This window comes from Carassius auratus, unplaced genomic scaffold (assembly GCF_003368295.1).
Source record: "Carassius auratus strain Wakin unplaced genomic scaffold, ASM336829v1 scaf_tig00012155, whole genome shotgun sequence".
Classification (NCBI taxonomy): Eukaryota; Metazoa; Chordata; class Actinopteri; order Cypriniformes; family Cyprinidae; genus Carassius; species Carassius auratus.
This window is the reverse complement of record NW_020524264.1, coordinates 222,501-244,505: the sequence shown is the minus strand read 5'-3', so window position 1 is coordinate 244,505 and position 22,005 is coordinate 222,501. Positions and strand designations below refer to the sequence as shown.

The window sequence follows — 22,005 nt, the reverse complement described above, 5'->3', positions numbered from 1 at the left end:
AACAAAGAGAGTGAGAGAGTATTACATGCATGCAGAATTGACAAGCTACATGCAAACAATATACTTTGTTGTATTTTCCTGTCATAGTTCCTATGATTTTCTTCAGCTTTTAAGAACTGTCAGGTATTCTGGTAGTGGGCGGAGCTGATGCGCAAACAACAATCTAATTGGCTGGTGCTCACCTATTATTGTCCCTGTTTTGACTTCAGCAAAGCAGTTCGAGCGGACGCAGACAACCTGATTAATATTCATGAATCCAGTAGCTCGCTAATCCTTAGTGCATTTTATAATGTGCTTATTAGTAGAATTTGTATTATTTTTATCATTCTATTAGTATTATTATTATACCTTTTTTTTTCTTTTTTTTTTTTTTACAGAAACACTGAATGACAAACAAAGCACCACCACCAGTCCAGTTAAAATGTTGAGTTAATAACTGAATGGCCACAGTAATAATACAGCACAGTAATTGGATCATAAGAGTTTGTTCTCATAAATAATACTTAGAAAAGCTCAGAAAACTGATGACATAGACGCGTACTCTCCAGTCATGGCAGCCAATCGCCACTCCAAATTAACACATATTAGTTGCATTTCGTGGCGTTTGATCAACTTTGCTTTTTGAACCAGAACAACGAAACTACTCCAAAAAAATATGTTTACCGTAGTAATAGACATAATGAGCACTGTTGTTGTTTTCACTGATGTGCAAACTGTTCATATAAACGTGTTTTAGGGTTTCATGACACTTTGATCCAACACATTTTACTAAATGGCTTTATTCTGTTTTACCCTTTTAAATAAGACTGGTATAATAATAATAAACTATTATTATTATCTTAAATACAGTATAACATTTATTTAAAAATGTATATATTTTCATATGAAACCTTTGACAATCTTTCCTGGCTGTATAACTAAATTATGTCAACTACAAAAAGCGGGATGAAACAGCACTTCCCAAATGAACTGCACAGTGCAGACCAATTATCTACTGGCCCAACGGACAGCACGATGCAAAACCGGTTTCAACTATAGAAACCAGGCCAATTTGTACAAAGCTGCACAAACCAGTAGGAAGCGCAGCATGAGTCGTGCGACCCATTTAAATTAGACACAAAAATTCTGTGTTATAAACCCATAGGGAGCTACAAATGGTTGAATGCTTTAGCGAGTCGAAACCAAACAGCTATGAGATTCTAAACAGCACTGAAGAGGAAAGCAAATCTGTTAGAGTCACGGATTTGTAAAAATTACACAACAGTTCAGGTCAATGAATTGGCTGGTGCCATGTATCAGAGCTCATGCAGTGATACTACAGACATTTGACAGGTAAAACAAAGTTTAAGGATACAATCACTTGTATACTGGCTGAAGTTGTGTATTGACAAAATGTGTGCACAGTGCTACAATTAACAAAACCCCTGTGCAAGTTGTTCCAGAAAGAGGTTTCTCTTTTGCTGGAGATTTAGGTTGAATATTGCTGCATGGGTTCACTGTAGCAAATGGATTTTCCTGCTAATCATATGTGGTACAGTGAAAGCAGTAGAAATAATTTCATTGTACTGGTTGAAAGAAGACTCTGAGATTCAGATTAACTGTAGTGAATCAGTTCAGATGGGGTATGTAAATTAATCTATTCAAAAAACAATCACTGACTCAAGTCCCTGCACTTCACTTCTTACTCATAGATTTTCAATTAAAACTGAAAATTAAATCTGAATCAAATTATCTCTTCAAGTTCAATATTGCCAACTAACATTGCTCATTCAAAAACATTCCAATGTTTTGTGCTAAAGAGACAATTATACACTGCATCATGCGATATTTATATACTACCATTCAGAAGTTTGGGGTCAATTATTTTTTCCATTTATAATGTATATATTTATTAAATAAATAAACAAACAAGGAAATATATTTATTATTGTTATAATAAATTATAATAAGCATCTCTCGGGGAACTCTTTCAAGACTGTTGGAAGACCATTTCAGGTGACTACCTCTTGAAGCTCATCAAGAGAATGCCAAGAGTGTGCAAAGCAGTAATCAAAGCTAAAGCTGGCTCCTTTCAAGAACCTACAATATGACATATTTTCAGTTGTTTCACACTTTTTGTTATGTATATAATTCCATATATAATTCCACATGTGTTAATTCATAGTTTTGATGCCTTCAGTGTGAATCTACAATTTTCATAGTCGTGAAAATAAAGAAAACTCTTTGAATGAGAAGGTGTGTCCAAAGCTATAGTTTTTTTAACTTTCTATTCATCCATAAAACCTTTAAAAATGTTAAAATTAGTTAAATATTAAGCAGCACAACAGATTTCAACATTTATATTAATTAAAAAAAGCCAGAATATTAGAATAATTTCTGAAGGACCAATGTGACTCTGGACTGAAAAAAAAAAACTCTTCTTTGCTATAAAAAGAATAAATTACATTTTAAAACATATTAAAATGTTTGAAACAATTATTGTAAATTGTAAAAAAGACAGAAAAAAAGAAACTACACCTTTAAGTATAGTTGCAGTTGACCACTAGTACTTTTTAATAGATTACAACAACAACAACAAAAAATCCCTGGCTTGACTGCAGTACCTTTATCCAGTTAATTATAAGTAGCTTGTGAGGGTACAGTTACAAAGGAGCTTCCCAACACTACAATTCATGTGTTGACTGGATTTCTTAAAATAAAATGTGAATCATCCTTCGAAGTGGCACCACCGGTGCCTTACTTGGCCATGTTTGGTCATTACAACAAATCAGGCTTCATCTTTGCTCTCTGTGGTGTTGGACATGTACGCGAAGAATGAAGTCAGCCATCGATACATGCCTCGATGGGCCACGAGCATCCCAAACACACAGAAAGGTGTAGCAAATCAATACAAACAACTCAATTAAGTTGAGCAGGATGTGCAAAAGGTGTCTGAGGGACAGGGAGTAGATGATTTAGTTTAAGGGACATCCGTACCCTGCAGGTAAACTTCGCTGACCTCGCAGATCAATACGAGATAACCTGGGTTAACCTTCTCTGATCACACACCACTGCCTTCTTTCGCTAACCCGTGTGGGAATTCATACAGAATGGTGCCTATGGAGCTAGCAGGGAGACAAGTCGACCTAATCATTTTACAGTGGATTAATATGATCCATGCGTTACAGAACTGATTTATTAAAATTATTTTAGCTCTGAGACGAGTCGGGCATAATGAGTGGAGAACGGTTCCTTTTGAAGCATTAAAAAGAAATCGGGGCTTATTAGGATGATGCATAGAGGCCTCTGAGATGTAAAGAGAAGCTGAGAATAGAATAGAACACGGATAAAGAATCTGTACATTTTATGAACTCCTTTTTAAAATGGATAAATGAAACAAACCATCCGAACAAACCAAATCAATAAAATGAATCCAATTCATCGCCACCCACCCTAGTCTCTCATTATTGTCTAAAATTCGACTCCATATTGAAAATACGATATGCTGAATACATATGCAAGTGAGTTTTGAATGTTTTTTTAGTATGGAGGTGCGTGTGAGCATGCAGAGTGATTTGATGGAGCCGAGTGTGTTAGGTCTGTGAGCTGCTTTGTTTGACTGCTGCAGGACTCTATTTACTTTGGCTGTGTTGTGTCTGCGGCTCTGGCCTCAGGCGTGATGCCCAGGCCACGCTTTGTTTATTTTGGTGGGAATTGGAGAAGCTCTGCTCACAGCGGCCAAATTAAAAACCAAGGGCCCGATGTGCTGGGGAGGACGAAGATCAGATTCTTCTTGTCATGTTGAACACACAGACAAGTCACGCAAATTCAATACCAAACAGAGAAAACGTTTGATGAGTATTTTAATGAGCACTGACACGATAAGAAAAAGGCAAATTCTAAACTTAGCAACAACCTTGAGACGTTCAGGAGAAGTTTTAAATCTTAGGCCTGGTTTACACCTGGAAATAATTCTTGGGTGAGCCAATCAGAAGCAGTCAGATAAGACAGAAGAAGACTTGCATGTGTTATTATTGTAGAGATAACCAAACCAGGACCCACAATGAGGCCTGTAATGACCTTTGAATTGTCCCACTATGCATATATTTGCATATATGCATTTATATTTGCTTTTTCTTTCTTTCTTTCTTTTCTTTTAAACGCCATACCAGCTTCTAAGGCTATATTCATGGCGAGAATAAAATACAACCAATCAAAGGAAGGCTATAAAAGATGTTTAACATTTATTTCCTCTAGAAATCTTAGGACCATGTTCGGATTCACTTGATTAAAAATTTTTCCGAAAGTATCAACGGAATAAAAAAGGTTTCTCACAGGGGCAGATGTAATACAATCTAGAAGGATATGTTTAATGGACAATGAATTCTGACAAAATGAACATTTTGGAGGATTTTCTCCTAAGAGTAAAAATTTATGTGTAATTTTTGAATGTCCTATTCTGCATCGTGTATAGATGACTTGATTCCAACGATTCTCAAAACAGAGGTTAAGTTTTTTCTTCACATCAGGATTTATTTCATGCAACTTATTATTTAGACATTGATCCCATTCTGATTGCCATTTATTTCTGATGTATTCATTTATCGTTTGTTTTAAGTCTGTAAAAGGTATAAAACTATTTACTAATTCTGTGGATAGTGCTTCTTTTGCTGCACTGTCTGCTTTCTCATTTCCAGCAATTCCTGAGTGTCCAGGTACCCAGCAAAAGTAGATGCTAAAAGCCTTTGATTTGAGCATTGATAATTTAACGAAGATCTTGACTACTGTTGGATGATCAGTTTTCAAACTTTCCAGTGAATCCAGGCATGATTTTGAGTCAGTCATTATTAAGAATTTCTTTTGTGAAGAAGTTTCAATAAATTTTAATGCCAGCAATAAAGCATTTGCTTCTGCAGTGAAGATTGAACTTTGATCTGGAATACGTATACCTTGATGTACTTCATTCGTTGCAAAAGCTGCCGCTACCTGGTTTCCAGATTTGGATCCATCTGTGTATATTAGAGTATACTGAGGATACATATCTCTTATTTCTAAAAATTGTAGCTGATAATCATTGGGATGCGTTTCCGATTTTTGATTCTTTGATAAATCCAACAAAATAAAGGGTTTTTTGATATCCCAAGGGGGAATTTTGCAAAAGTGGGTTTGTTCCAAGATGTTTAAATCTACTTTGAGATTTTCCAGATGAGGTTTTATACGTAGACCAAATGGACGAATATGATTTGGTTTTCTTTCATACATTATTGAATACTGGACTGTAAAAACTGCCGGATATGCTGGATTTCCTTTATTTGTTTTTAATTTGATTGCATATTGTAAGGCCAACTTTAATCGTCTGTTTTCCAAGGAAGGTTCATTGGCTTCTACATATAAACTTTGAATTGGTGATGTTCTATATGCTCCCAAAGCTAATCGTATGCCTTGATGATGTATAGTATCCAATGCTTGTATATATGATTTCCTGGCAGATCCATAAACAATACTCCCATAGTCCAGCTTCGATCGGATCAAAGTTCTATATAAGTTCATAAGTGATGTCATATCTGCTCCCCATTTAGTTTTGGACAAAACCTTTAAGATGTTCAGGCCTTTAGAACACTTCTTTTTAAGCATTTTGATATGTGGAATAAATGACAGCTTATTGTCAAAGATTATGCCAAGGAATTTAGTCTCCTTTGCGACTTCAATGGGAATACCATCCAAAAATAATTCTGGTTCATTATGCAATGAACGAAGTTGACAAAAATGCATACAGACAGTTTTTGTTTGTGAAAATTTAAAGCCATTCTGTACTGACCATGAGAGCATTTTATTTATTTTTAGTTGGATTTTTCGTTCAATAGTGTTTATATGCTTGCTTCTATAACAAATGCAGATGTCATCTACATATAAACTGCAAAGAACATCTGAACCAATAACCTGAGCAATACTGTCTATTTTTATACTAAAAAGAGTAACTGATAAAATACTTCCTTGAGGTACTCCAAGTTCTTGTTTATGCGGGTCGGACACAGTATTGTCAACCTTGACTCTAAAGATTCTATTCGAAAGAAATCTTTCAATAAAAATTGGCAAACGACCTCTAAAATTTAGTCGATACAGATCCTTTAAGATTCCATACTTCCAAGTGGTATCATAGGCTTTTTCCAAGTCGAAAAAAACAGCCACAGCATGTTCTTTCTTAATAAACGCATCACGGATATAACTTTCAAGATTGACAAGGTGATCTGTTGTACTTCGACCTTTCCTAAAACCACATTGAGCCTTACTTATAAGATGTTTGGATTCCAGGCACCAGACTAGACGATCATTTACCATCCTCTCCATAGTTTTACATAGACAACTGGTTAAAGCTATGGGTCGATAATTTATAGGATCACTATGGTCTTTTCCTGGTTTTGGGATAGGAATAATTTCAGCTTCAAGCCAAGAAGATGGGATATTTCCTGATATCCAAATAGAGTTAAAAGTTCCCAGAAGCTTCTTCAGAAAGAGGTGAGGTAAGTTCTTTATAAACTGATAATGAACTTTATCTGGTCCAACTGCTGTATCATGGGATTTCCTAATGGCTCGTTGTAGCTCTTCCATGGAAAAATTCTGATTGTATGGCTCCAAATTATTTGAAATAAAATTTATTTTCTCTTTCTCTTGTTGAATTTGGAATGTTCTAAAAGCAGGAGAACAGTTCTCAAAAGATGAATTCTTTTCAAAAGTTCTTGCTAGAATATTTGCAATATCTTGTTTTGAAGTCAAGAGTAAACCATGTTGCTTGATGTGTTGTATTTGCGAACCAATGGTTTCACCCTTCATTTTCCGTATCAAGTTCCAGATTTTGGTTGAAGGAGTATTAGGTGATATACTGGCAACAAAATTTCTCCAGCTTTCCTTCTTAACTTCATTGATAGTTCTTCTTGCTTTTGCTCTAGCAATTTTGAGTTTAATAAGATTTTCAGTTGATGGACGTTTGTAGAAATATCTTTCAGCTTTTTTCCTTTCTTTAATAACTTCTTTACATTTATCATCAAACCATGGGAGTTGTTTAGATTTTTTGTTTAATGATGTTTTTGGGACTGTATCATTTGCAATAGACATTAGTGTATCAGTAAAATTTTCCAAGGCATCTGGCCTGTTTTCCACAAAATGTGTAAATCTCTCATAACATAGAGCTTGAAATTGATACCAGTTAGCTTTTTTGATTTTCCATCTTTGTGTTTTTGCTTCTTCTTCTTTTCCTTTAAAAGTAATGATTATTGGAAAATGGTCACTTCCACAAAGGTCATCCAATACTTTCCATGATAAATCTAAAAAAACTTCTGGTTGACATATTGTTAGATCAATTGCAGAATAAGTTCCATGCCCTGGATGTAAATAAGTATTTGACCCATTATTTAAAAGACATAAGGTGTTATTATTTATAAAGTCTTCAATCTTCTTTCCTTTTGTATTGCAATGATCACTGCCCCACAGCAAATTATGACTATTAAAATCTCCCATGAGTATAAAAGGAGATGGAAGTTGATTTACCAGATCATCCAAGTCTGTGCGCATCAAGTTTAAGTCTGGAGGAATATAAATGGAGCATATAGTAATGGTTTTATGCAAAGTTAATCGTACTGCTGTCACTTGTAGTCTGCTATTAATACTGATAGGACTATGAATTACATTGTTTCTTACTAGTATTGCCGTACCACCAGAAGCTCGCTTGTCATTGGGACCAAAGGTGGCAAATACTGTAAAATTTTTAAAAGAAAAGTTATAATCAGTTGAGAGTTGTATCTCCTGAAGACATATTGCAAGGGGGTCAACAGTTGTAGTTAAACGCTGTAATTCTGTGAAGTTCGCTCTGATCCCACGACAATTCCATTGAATGATAGACTCTTTCATTACCTATTAGGAAGAATAGGAACATTTGTCCTAACTTTTCCTTTTGGAGATGGGCTTCTACTATGATGCTCACTCTCTTTCATTTCCACATCTTTTATTTGTCTTGTCTTTGATGTTTCTTCTTGAGATACTTTGGATTGAGAGTTTGATTTCCTGTTGCTTTTACTTGTCCTCTGATTTTCTGTTTCTGAAATTTGGCTGAGGTTCGTGTCATTTGAGGGGACTTCGTTTTGTTTTTCTGTAGTTTTTGCCCTTGAGGGAGTATTACTTAGGTTAACTGTTTGAGGTTTATCTTTGCACATCCAAGTGATGTCTGTCTGGCAATCTACTGATCTCACAGATTTTCTTGCAGCAGAAGCAAATGTTTTATTCAGAGTAAAAATAGGTGTTATAGTCACTTGCTTCTTTGCTTCAATGTAACTGATCCTTTTTGTACATCTGATTTTTTGTATTTCCTTTTCTTTGATCCACATGGGACATTGTTTTGATGCAGCTGAATGATCACCTGTGCAGTTACAACATTTAGTTGGTTTTTCACAACTACCCTTGTCATGGCCTTCTTCTCCACAGTTACAACAGATGTGCTTGTTTTTACAACTATTAAATCCGTGTCCATATTTTTGACAATTGAAACACCTCAAAGGATTGGGTATATATAGGTCTACCGGAACACTTAGATACCCAATCTGAATTCTTTCTGGTAGGAGTGGTTTATTAAAAATGATGATGTATGTATTGGTTTTAATCATTCTTTCTTCTCTTTTGATTATAATTCGTTTCACATTTGTTACTCCTTGAGTTTTAAGCTCATTTGTTATTTCTTCTTCATCTACATCATCCAGTTCTCTAGTACGAATTATTCCTTTACTATAGTTCAAAGTTGGGTGAGGGTATGTCTTTATCTGAACTCCTGCCAGCATATTAGCATGTAACAGGTTTTCAGCATTTGCCTTTTTACAGCATTCAACAAGAATTTGTCCCGAACGTAATTTTTTCACTTCTTTAACAGTTCCTGCTATTCCTGCAATACCCTTTTGTATGGCAAAAGGGGAGAGCTTGATAATTGGGATATCTGAAGAAATAGATTCAATAGTAATAAACTTTGGCCAATCATCATTGCTCGACAGAGAAAAGCCTCTGTTTGGTGCACTGTTATCCGTATCTGGTTCCAAGAAACGTTTTTTTGAGTTGTGTTTTGTAGCCATATTTAAATGTTTAAATTTCATCATCTTTACTCCCCACCCACCTCGGAGCCCCAAAAAAAGGGGATGCACAGCGCCGCGGATCTCCAGCAGATTATGCATCAGGGATATAAAAATGGTATACTCAAGCAAAGTAAGCTATCATTTGCTCAAATCACTTGATTGACCCTAAGCCAACGCCTTCTGGGGATATACATAACGAAAAGTCTTTCCCAGGGCATGCCTTGACCAGCCGATTGATTGGATCGAGCCATTCCAACCTCCCGTCTAGGTGAAGTAGGAGCCAAAGTACCGTGTTGAAATAATGGAAACCTCAGTAAACCACATTTCTCAGGGACCAGGATCTCTTCCTCCACCAACACGGGTCGCAACTCACGGCAAACGAGTTGTCCCATTTGGGATATTTAGGATCTGTTTACTTACAACTTCTTTCAGCGTGATAATAGAAAAGATCCACACAAGAATATAATTATAATTAAAAATAACTGTAACCCTAGTAAGGGGGGCTAAAGGGTTGTTCTCTCTTGCCCAAGGAGAAGACCCTAGCACTACGGAGGGAAGGAGCGTGCCACTGTTCCTTTCACGGGCTACCAAAAAAAATGGGTCCCGTGCCGTACCCGGTATATTTGCTTTCAAATGCCTGGGAATAAAAGAAAATGTGAAAAAAAAAACGTAATTTTTAATAGAATATGTTTTGGTAATGCATCATTTACCTTCAGCCCACAGCCATCAATCAAGTCTGGTTTTTGGCCTTATGTAGTAAAAAGTTTGGACACCTCTGGTAAATGTATACCATTGATTCCAAATATGCACTTCATTTCATTTTTCATCAGAGTTATTTTCTTTGAAGGTTGCAAACAACCTGCAAAATTGAATACCCTTGATGTAGGGCCAAATTGCTAAAATAACTTTGACATCAGCAATAATTTGTTCTAAAAGTAAAATCCAATATTCACAGCTACATTAACGCTATATGATAATAAATAAATAAAAAACTAAAGAAAAAAAATGGGTTTTTGTAATAAAACATAATAAATATATAATTAACAGAAATAGTGTAAATAAACCTTTTTTTCCCCTTTTTTATTGTCCTGAGAGTTTTTGCATTTATGATGTATATAGAAAATAATTCCAACTTAAACCAAAACTTATATGTATTTATTTGTTTGTTTCATTTATTTATTTATATTTTTTTTTATTTCTGCTGTTATCTAACATTATCCTCTTGTTATCAGCTCATACGAAAGCAATGAGATAAAATTGTGCAATGAAAATTACTTCAAACTCTGGTTAACCCTCTCTTTAAAAGAAACCCATTTTTTCATTCTTCTGATATGATCATTAGTTGCAGCAGAAGTCCCTCCAGCAACAGGTAACCTGTATTTCCTAAACAATAATCTGTGGGCCTTTGCACATCTTAAAATGGCACGGTCTGCATTTCCACCAAAAGATCATGAGGAAGCCCTACTTTAATGACTTGGAAAATTTGCTGACACCCTGCACTCGCCACAGGATTGAAGCGAGGGCTGCAGCAACATGCTCGTATGCACCCGCACACCAGCTCCTTCCTCTGTGAAGAGAAGGGCATACATCTCTGTCAGCTCGCTAAATACACCAAATCTCTCAAAATATTGGCAAAAGTGCTGCTGGAGTTGAAGCAATTTGCATATTTCTAGCAAGACACAGGCTACATTAAAGGAGTCTCTCTAAAAGCCAGTGGGAGTGAATGGCAGGGATGCAATGTCCACAGTTGTGCTGTGGATAGATCTGCTGTTTGCACTCGCTCACAGACGCGAGACCTTCCGGCTCAGAGATCTCCTTGAGCAGAGAAGCAATTAGACCTGATAAAGTTGTTTCTTAGTAGCATTTCAAAGGGAAGCATCACAATGGGGCCGCTAACCATTCAGCTGTTCCTTATTTGTGCTCAAGAGCTTGACTCCTTCCTCACCTTCAGGCAAACTATATACACAGAACAGTTAACAAAAAAAGAGGTTTTACAGGGCTGCTCTCAAGGATGCAAGCATGGAACAAGATTGAACAATGTCAAAAGTCTAACTAAGAAAAAAAAAGGCATAAATGTACAGATAATAGCTTTGGCATATAGAAAAATGGCCACTCACAGAACATTCTTCTAAAAAGTGTTTAAAATGTTGTAAGCATAAACTCTCTCTCCAAGAGTTAGCACTTCATTTCACACTTTCTGACAAGTACATAATATATTTCTTGAAAATTCTGTACAATACTTATTCTAATGGTGTATGATACAATACTAATACTAAATATCAATAACTTATTTACAATAATCCTCATTAAAAAAGGAACTGCTGAGCACGTTTTTTTAAAATAATTTTTTTATTCCTATTTAGCAAAATAGACTTATTTTACAATTAATAGTACGGGTAGTTCTTTTATCATAATGCAAGTTAAAGTCATAATGAAATGGCACACAAAAGTAGCAACAGATATTTTCTTCTGTGGATTATCAAAAAAAAAAAAAAAAAAAAATTGGATGTGGACTTAATTCTATATGCAATGGTTGTTGATTGTTGTTGATTGAGGCGAGCTTGCACTTCACAATAAGATCAATTATATGCATTTAAAAAAAAATGAAGGATTTTAAAGTAAGGCCATCTTTAAGCACACAAGCACACAAATCGTTTTCATCTTCTTAGTCAGCCATTGTGAAGAAGAGTAAAGCATTACGTGCCTCAACTGCTAGTGGTCCTTTCTGACCCCAAGGCCTGCTAATGTCTACAATAGTATTTGGCTCCATGAATGTCTCAGTTTTTCATGATTCGCTGGATACAAAGGCTTTTAAAATGCATTTTCTACACCCAATATCTTTACTTTACTTAGAGCTTAGCACGCACTAGTGTTCAAAGGTTCGGGACTTTTAATTTGTTAATACTTTTATTCATCATGGATTCATTAAATTGATCAAAAATAACATCTACAGTAAAGACATTTATAATGTCACAAAAGACATCAGTTTCGAATTATTTTGAACTTTTTTATCTATCAAAAATGCTCAAACAAAATGAGCAGTTTCCACAAAAATTTAAGCAGAACAACTGTTTTCGACTTTGATAATAATAATAAATGTTTCATATTAGAATGATTTCTGATGGATCATGTGACTCTAAAGAATGGAGTAATGGATGCTGAAAATTCAGCATTGCTATGACAGTAATACAAGTACCATAAATGCCATCTAAATGTCCTAAATGGTTAGTAAATAATGAGAAAAAGATGTGCTCGAACACAAGCGTGACAGTTTGACTGACTGATAAACCGAGAACTCTCGATCCTCCTGATGACAGTTCAGTGTAAAACACAATTGCTCTGCCTACGCACTCATTCACCTCAGCCCATATACGTCAGCGCTCTCTATGTTCCTGTGAAACTACTGTAACAAACGCAAGATGTAAGTGAAGTACGGCTGCTAAAATGAGTCATTACCGTGTAGAGCTGCAAGCTCATGCAGTCAGTCATACAGTTCTGTTAAATCCATAACGTCACACTTCTAAAGGCTCTTTCTCTGCATGGTGCTCTCATCTAAAAAAACACTACACAAAAGCTGCTCTTGGACTTAAAAGAGAGAACAACGCACTAACAAAGACGCAAGCTGCTCTTAAGACTTTGAGCAAACAGAGAAGAAGAGAATAAAGAGGAGGAGTGGAGATGTTCGAATGAGAACGAGTGCAGCAGATGAAGCCATGGGGAGTGCTGATTGCAGAATTATTTTCACACCACACACTGAGGAGACGAAACCATTCTTCTCGCCCTCTGTTCTCTCTCTTCATCATGTTCATAGTCTTCAAAGGCATCATTTTGTTCGCCGCCTCTCATCTGACGAGTACCTGCACTCCGCGTCAGCTCAAATTCGTTCTTTTTCAACAAGTTTTGAGAATGGCGAGAACAACGCCAAGGTCATGGGTTTGGTTCCTAATGTTTAAATGTGCGCATGCAGTCCATAAAAAAACGGCTAAATGGATGTTTTTGCACTCAGTAAGAGCTAGAAATGAAGAATGGAACAGAATGCAGGCATCTTACGAAGCTTTTTAAAGTTTCTTTTCTGTGACCTTTACACAGCGTCTTACAGACAGAGCGCTCACAGCAGGAGGAGCTAAAAACACAGCGAGACGCATCACAGCAGTCAAAGGTGTTTGCCTAATGCATGCATCTTTACAATGGCACAAAACACTGCTAAAACAAGGAGACAAAAGCAACAGGTAAAGACATTTAGAGTATTTATTTACATAGACAACAATTAAAAACAACACACAAAAAAATATATATAGAAATGTATATTTTGCTTTGTTTTTAATCTTTCACTAATAGAAAAAAAAGCTGAAAACAAATTAAGAGTATAAATATTAGATAAAATTACTTGTTTGATAAATAAGAAAATAATTATTTGGCAAATAACTTAAAATATAGTTTAAGCTTGAGGAGTACAATTGCTAAAACTAATATATATAGAGAGAGAGAGAGAGAGCGAGAGAGCTCAACATATAAGAAATTATTTATTTATGATTTAACGCCATGTCAAAACAATTCCATATAAGAATATAAGAATATATATATATATATATATATATATATATATATATATATATATATATATATATATATATATATATAATACACACACACATATACATACACATATACATACACACATTTTTATTTGACATTTTATATTTGTAACATTATCTTTACTGTCAATTTTGATTCTTTGCTGAATAAAAGTATTAATGAAGTCAATGTAATATTTCTTGGCACCAAACTAACATCCATTTTGAAGGTTCATGTTAGACTGAAGACTGGAGTAATTACTGGCCAAAATTCAGCAATTTAAAAAACAGCCCTGTTCGTCTTTAGGGGGCGAGTGTCTTTAAGGACCGGCTGCTTTCAGGGATGTTTGCTTCTCCATGAGCTGAAATATTGATCATTTCCTGGACGGCTGGAGAGCCACATATATAATTGAAATGAATCTCTAGGCTTGTGTCAGAACGAGTGGAAGAGTTTAAAGGGGTATTGAAACATCCGCGAGGCTCTTAGAGCCTGAGAACATGAATCACGCCGAAAGAGGGAGATCCGTGGACCTTATGGTCCAGCCTATTGAACGCTGTGAAAGTTGAAGAGATGAAGCACCTGACACGGCTCTGGCTCTATGCATGCTGAGAGACTCTCGTGGAGGAAACCAGACTGACCCAGGGGAATGAATGGACATCCCAGAACCCTACATCACACTGCATTTAAAATCACTTTTCTTTCTCGACTAATTATTTAAGAATTTAATGATCTCCTGCCTATCCATTAAGGATTTCTAATTAAGAGTCCAGAATGTTGGCATCGCAAACTAAATAAGCACTAATAGAGCTAAAAGTTCTCTACAGTGTGCCTTCCCATGTCATAAAATGTTGTGTTAATTGGTTGAACAGATATGTCACCAGCTTCTTTTGTAAATTTAGCCCTTAACTTTGTTTAAATGTTGTTTAAGGGTCAGAGGTTTTGTTGACCTTGTCAACAGTTACTCACAAGGCTAACAAAAAGTTGAGAATAATGCACACTTAAAATAGATTATTTATTTATGCAGCATGTTTTTAACATGAATTTACTCCACACAGTAATTAGCACAGGATTTTTCCCTATTCTAGTAATGAGAACTGCATTTAATTATGTATTCATCTATTTATCTACTGCAATTTTAGTAATGAAAATTTAAGGGTAAATAATTATGCTCAATTGTCCTGACAAATTCATTGCAAGGCTAAAAATCGTAATGGTCATAAAAACAAGCTTCATATTTTTTTTAAATGCAAAATATTATTTCTTATTCTTTTCTTTTAATTTATGGTGGGGGGGGGGCATGTTATGCTGTACACACTTGTACAAATAAGAATAAATTAATATAAATTATAATAACTGTATCCACAAAGCAATAGGCATGAGCATTGATATTCCAGTAATGAGAATTACATTATGTCATTATTTAATCATTTAGTTATTTATTTACTGCATTCCAGTAATAAGAATTTAGGGGTAAAAATGTGTTTAATTGTCCTGAAAATAATATCACAAGGCAAAAAATCTTAATGGTCCTAAAAACAAGCTTAATTTTGTTCATGCAAAACATATATATTTTCCTTTCCCTTTAGAATTAGGGATGAAATACAACCTGAACATATTTCCCCATAAATCTATGGTTCTCTAGTTTTCCCAGCTCCCCACTGACACTGGTGTTTTGCACTTTGCCCATCATACAGCCAGTGAAGTGAGACAGTTTAACATCACACAAGGGTAGCCTGACTCTTCTGAACGCTTCCACTCAACGGTGTGACAGCACTGCCCTCTACAGGCCGAACAGCTTTATGGCTTCCATCATGAATAACCCATGTTCTCCAGACACAACCTGTGATTTATAGGGGTTAAAAAGAGGCTGGACCTTTACAAACAGAGGCCTGGTGTGACACTCCAACATCCTTAGCAACAGAAAACATCTGATTAGGTCTAAAACAAAAATGGAACTTAGGGGTCCTTTAAGAAAGAAAGAAAGCATGATCTCATACCATAACCCTGATAGCGATTCACAACAAATTAGACTTCATCCAACAATCAGCTTCCTTTTCACCTAAATCAACGCAGGCTTCAAATCTTTGTCTATCAAACCAAAGGTCGCAGATCAAATTAGATCTATCGATTTCCTACATCTCCACACAAAACATCAGTTTTGTCATAACACCCCTCCATTAGAGTTGGGCCAGAGGGAGAGTCCCGCTTTAATTCTATCTTCATTCCTCTGTAATCACTCCCCTTGTTTGGAGTCTCTCTCTGAGGCGTATATTAAAACAGATCCATCATGTCTGACAGACCTTATGTGATCTCGCGCTCCCTCTTCTGTGCTGCTGCTGCTCCTGGGGGTTTCACAGAGGAGCAGACGTTTTATTCGGCTTCAGCACCGACAACGGTGGAAATTAGCACATCACAATTCCATAAACAAGAACCTCTCACTCGGTGTTAGACGGCAGAAAATGAATTAGGCAGGCTAATTAGTGAATTCCACTGGGGTTCACGCAAGATCAAAAATGAACTCTCGTCAAGCGCTGAATGCAAGTAACATTTGGCTTTGGGAAGTAAATAATCAAGTTTCTGGATAGTGGTAGGTGTCTTAATGAGGATTACAACATCATAAATGGTGCAAGCATAATTATGAGAATGATAGTCTGCCCCTTGCTGATGCAAGGGATCCAAAACAAAAGATATACAAATAGTCTACTAAAGAAAAAGTGGTCATGAAATTAGCATCTCATAATAACTTCTGCCAAATTAGAAGTTGATCTAGGTCTGTGTGGCAACACATTAACTACTGTTCAAAAACCGGGGTTGGTAAGATTTTTTTACCCTCACCAAGGCTCAACTGAATTGATAAAAAATACATTGAAAACTATAATACTGTAAAATATAATTACAATCAATTTCCAGTTTAATTTAAACCCATGATGACAAAGCTGAATTTTCAGAAGCCGTTACTCCAATCTCAAGTCTCAATTTAAAACATTATAATTTAAATTTGCTGGTGCACAAAAATACATTTCTTATTATCTTCAATGTTGAAAATAGTTGTGCTGCTTTATATTTTTGTGGGATCCTTTCAGGATTCTTTGATGAACAGAAAGAATGAACTTTACACAGTTATTGAACTGGACTGAAGCATCACTGAACTGACTGGAGATAAATAATGAGAGTTGTTTTATAGCAAAAGTTTGAATTTGTATCATATTTGAAGTTTGCATCACTGATTCTGTTACTCTCCTGTTTAATATTGCAAAGCTGCTTTGAAACCAATCTCTATTGTATAAAGCGCTATAAAGATGCCTTGACTTTTGATCAATTTAATGCGTTCTTGCTGAATTAAAATCATACCCAACACACATTCTTGAAGGGCAAAAGAAGGTCTGTGAAAGTCATGGAAACTAATCTCTAGGGAATACATTTCTAGGGAACATTTTTTTTTTTTTTTGTTAGTTAGTTATGCCCTAAAATATTCCATTTAATGTTTTATATTCTGAATTTATCTGTTGTGTAGAGAAAATCTTTCTTTCAAAAAACAGAAATGTTATATTATCAAATTCTCAGATTTGAAGTCTGCATTTTTAAAAATCTTATGCAGTTATCACAAAAGACTGGAAAAGTCATTAAAATGCATTAAATCTGTGAGAGCCCTGACTGTAACCTTTTTAATAAAAATAATGCAAAATACAGTTTTGTGGTGTGTAAATTCTCTCCATTTGCTTGGCACGGGCAGCTGCGGCAAAAACAGGGCAATGCAACTGTGAACCGCCGACTAGATAACAAAACAAAACAGGACAGGAAGTCAAAAGGGAGACAATTTTCAATAAATAAGCAGAGCCACACAGCTGTTGGGAGAGAAATGGCAACATGTAATAAAACACAAAGGCACAGCGAGTAGCTGGAAATGGAGCGTGCTGCAGACATTAACCGCGGTCTCCACGGTCTGTGACTCAGAGTGGACATTTTCAAGAACTTTTATTTCCACTCGGTGGATCTAAGAGCCCTTAATGGGAGATTTAAGTGAATTATAGTGGTGCCAGGCATGCAGACAGAAGAGTGTGCGGTCTTCTGGACAGCTAGACAGTAAATTCACAGCCTCAGATGGGCCTTTATTGTGCTTGCTGAGAGAGGCCACAACACGTCCATCATCTCCAATAAACTCTGCTGGGTTCGGTTTGTTTGTGCTGTGCGCTGCCAGCACTGATACTGATACAGGTTGAGCTGTAACAAAGATTAAAAATGTCTGCACCCAGGGTCAGGGTGAATGCCATTACTGAAAAAAAATAATAATAATTAGCCTCAATGGCATAATGAAAAAAACTGGGTTTGTTTGTAAGTACACTCAAAAATACCCACTGAAATAAGGCTGAATTAAAAAGATTTTGAAGGAGTTTTTTTTTTTTTTTTTTTGCAAGTTATATTGGTACACCAGTAGGTGGCAACAGTCATTCCCTCAAACTCTTCCTTCCAAATCACTGATTTATTTAGAAACTAACAAACCATAAAATACAATTTCATTCCTTGAAATAAAATAAGTGTTAAGTAAAATAAAATAAAATAAAGAAAACTTTCAGCTACTTGCAAAGGCAAAATTTATTATTTTTTGTTAAAGTTATGTGAAGTACTGCAATAATAAGTTAATAAAACATACATATTAAATAAATATTGACAAAACATAACAAAATTACTAAAAATGAAAAGAAAATATAAATATAAAATCTACTTCAAAATAGTGCTAAAATAGCATTGCTACAAGTGACTGTTTCCATGAGTCACTAAAGCATTTACTCGACCAATTTGATTTCATCGGTGGGGTCAAAACAGTAAAAGAAATTTTGACTAAACAATTGTGAAAAGGAATGATTAATGCTTCATTTTTGGTTGAGAATTGTGATTAAATGTGTTATGGATGTAAAGCAATTACCGGTAATATACAGTATGTGACCCTGTACCACAAAACTTTAAGTGCCAATTTTTATTAAAACAAAAAAAAAAGCTTTCTATTGATATATGGTTTATTAGGATCTGAAAATATTTGACTGAGATACAACTATTTGAAAATCTGGAATCTGAGGGTGCAAAGAAAAAATCTAAATACCGGTACTGAGAAAATCGCCTTTAAAGTTTTCCAAACGAGTTCTTAGCAATGCACATTACTAATCAAAAATGTAATAAATATCTTCATGGAACATGATCTTTACTTAATATCCTAATGATTTTTGGCATAAATGAAAAATCAATAATTTTGACCCATACAATGTTTTTTTGGCTATTGTTACTAATATATATATATATATATATATATATATATATATATATATATATATATATATATATATATATATATATATATATACACACACCCCTATGACTTGAGACTGATTTTTGGTCCAGGGTCACATATAAGGATTTTCTGAAATTTGCGAGAATGACTTATGTATATTTTCTATGCTTTAAATATTTTTCTAATATCTATTTTTGTTTTTAATCACAATTTTATCACATTTGCTGTGAAAAACGGCAGGCAAGGTAAACTGAACTGGTCCAGCAAAAAAAAAAAAAAAACTTTTGTCAAGCCTTGGATGTTAGACTTACTGACCACTGTTTCTGTAAATACTCCCTCTACAGAGTGAGACAACAGAACCAACACAGGACAAAAGCTGGACAGGGCCTAAGAGCAGATTCCTTCTCCTAAAGCATACTGAGAGTCATGTGTTGTACAGCTTTATTGTACAGATGCTCAGTTCAAGCTACTGTAATTCTGTGATCCATTTTGAGTTGTCACTCTAAAGAGGTCAGCTCTGAACATGGAACAGGGCATGAAGATAAGACAACTTCTGAATGGATAACACCCTTAGTCAAGCAGGAAAAGTGTTGCATTATAAAAAAAAAAAACACTAAATATCATCAGTCAGAGAGAAATGAGTCACCCTACCTCATTGAAGAGCACTCGACCGCTCTGACCCTGCATGCCACTGACAGAGTATGAGGCGCTCCTCCATGTGCACCCGAAGAAGTGCTGGTGACCCGAGTCAAACAGGGTCACGCGCAGCTGATACTGGAGCGATGCCGGTGACTCTGACTGTTGTTATGCCAACCACAGGAAGAAAAGGAGAAAAAAAGAAAACAAAAACATAGCTGTAATCAAGGGCATGTAAATTTTTTTTACAATAATTCATCAAATAAAAATAAAAATTCGGTAGCCGACATAAGATTTCAAGCAGTGACTGTGTACCGCAGTGTGACACAAAGTGTGTGTGTATGTAACTTCCAGTTTTTAGGCAATATAAATAATAAATAAATATTATTGATAAGTGATATAATTGTGTGTGTCTAATATATTATTACTTAATATGGGTGGAAAAAATTCTGAAACTGCTCATGGGTACACTTGATGGTTAAAATTTTAAATATGAGAAATTATGACACAATTTAACAATACATCTTTACTTGTCAATGTCATGTATAACATGCACCTGTTTTAGGTGAAGTCCATCGATGTGTCTGAAGAGCAGCTGTAGACCTCGAGAAGCTCCTGGAGCTTGTCTGGCTGTCTGACTGTGAGGCGGGATCACGCGGCTGCTCAGGAAAGCGGTGTTCCAGTCAGACATGAGCGGAGTTTCTTCACAACTACAGTATAAATCGAGCGGGGAACGATTGTTAAAAGAAGTCGGTCAGTGAAGCGTTAATGTCCCCTGGCAAACATCCCTGAACACGCCTAAAAGCTTCACAGACTGTTAAATCATTCCCGCAGGCGAAGTGAAGCGCTTGTTACTTAATTAAAATCAGATCCGGGATATTGACAGAATGCGACGCTAAATCACGCAGAGACTTTGTTTAGGCTGCTCATTCATTTCTGTCTCTCTCTCTGCAGTACACAACTCTTTTTTTCTCCTGCTAACGCATTTCGAATGTAACCAGGCTAACTTTACACAATAACAACTTCCTCCATTTCACTGTTATGTTCATAATCATAACACATATAATGAAAATGCGGGCTCAGCTGGTCGCCAGGAAGATATTTTCTCTGTAGCGGTTGCCATAGCGTCTGTCAGCCGTTGCCAGGGTGAAATAAAGAGTGTTTTGGCGCTTTCCTGCAGGAGAGAAGTGCGGGTCTGCCATACACTGCCCCCGTGTGGCTCGGTGGTGCTTTGATCCAAGCGCTGTTTGCTGTTTCGCACTGCTAGTTCAATTTTACCACGGACAATTCTGAAGCCGTAGTCATTAAAATAGTAATACTAATATTATTGAAGTTTATTGTTATTAAAAGTTTATTAAAACTACAATGGTTGACCGATTCTCCCGTAGTCGTAGTCTTTGAAGCTTCAGCATTCACTTTTATGTGGTGGATAAATGTGAAAGTCTGTCGAAGTAATGTTAAACACATATACGGTGTACATTTTAGGACATCCTCAGACCTCAGTCATTCAATTATGAATCTTATTATTCATAAGTGAAATTAAACAAACTTTCAGTGTTGTTTTCATTTTCATCCACGAGGTGGCAACGCGCATCTTGTGGTTGTGTCCATCTCTCTGCAGACAAACAGCGAAAGAGAAACTTCGTATTTGCGGAAAAGAAAACATGCACAAATTAACAAAACCCAAACTGGTTAAGATTAGAAGTGCCAATGAAGCCAAAAAATACGGAATTGCAGCTGCTAACCTGAAGGAGCTGATTAAAAAAGGATGTAATTTACTAAAGGTATAAAAAATTTGGTTATTACTGTCTGATATATAACGTTAACTGTGCAAAGCGTTCGGATGCCGCTGCTGTCAGACATTCATAATTCATATTTTATCCACAGGTATCTAGCTCCAAAGTGCATGTCTGCTTATACGATGATGGGACAGTGCTTACTGAAGAGTATTTTCAAAATGTTCCCGATAACACAGAACTTGTTCTCCTGCCCGAAGGACAGAGCTGGAATGGACGTGAGGGAGTTTCGTTGACTTGACTGACACTTGGCCTGAAACTGGAAACTGATGCTGCCTGAATATAATAACTATGATGTTGTGATCAATTATAAAAATGTAACCAATCAGATTGCTTTGGCTTTTTCATTCTTTACAGTTGTTCATGAAATAAATCAAGTTCTGGGTCTGGACAGAGACACAGACCTTCTGATCAGTGCAGCAAAAGATCTTCTGTCAGATGAACAGTCTCCCAAGAGACGCAGAATACTGGGAGACCTTCTCTGGAACCTGAGGGACAACTCAGAGGTGGAGAACAGAGAAGACGACAAGGACTGGTTTGAAGGCAAGTGAGGGGAAATGACATAATGTGCATTTATAACATATGGGTCCTGTAACTGATTAACTGAGGCAACTTTAATACAGTT

The 22,005-nt window shown here is 35.9% G+C and overlaps 2 protein-coding genes across 3 annotated transcripts in view; one reads left to right on the top strand and one right to left on the bottom strand.

The window, feature by feature from the left end:
* The window catches only part of nphp4 (nephronophthisis 4), a 154,300-nt gene extending 133,539 nt beyond the window's left edge, over window positions 1–20,761 (bottom strand). Inside the window, exons 1-2 of one of the 2 annotated variants that reach the window (XM_026246355.1) lie at window positions 20,141–20,761; window positions 19,600–19,746 (exon numbers count right to left, since the gene is read on the bottom strand). In XM_026246355.1, the coding sequence (XP_026102140.1) occupies window positions 19,600–19,746; window positions 20,141–20,275 (282 nt within the window). In that variant the 5' untranslated portion in view covers window positions 20,276–20,761. The remainder of the gene's footprint in view (window positions 1–19,599; window positions 19,747–20,140) is intronic. The other variant, XM_026246354.1, reaches the window with a different exon arrangement.
* Window positions 20,762–21,182: 421 nt separating this feature from the next.
* The window catches only part of LOC113073453 (DNA fragmentation factor subunit beta), a 2,737-nt gene continuing 1,914 nt past the window's right edge, over window positions 21,183–22,005 (top strand). The window contains exons 1-3 of the mRNA XM_026246353.1: window positions 21,183–21,368; window positions 21,472–21,598; window positions 21,738–21,923. Of these exons, the coding sequence (XP_026102138.1) occupies window positions 21,249–21,368; window positions 21,472–21,598; window positions 21,738–21,923 (433 nt within the window). The 5' untranslated portion in view covers window positions 21,183–21,248. The remainder of the gene's footprint in view (window positions 21,369–21,471; window positions 21,599–21,737; window positions 21,924–22,005) is intronic.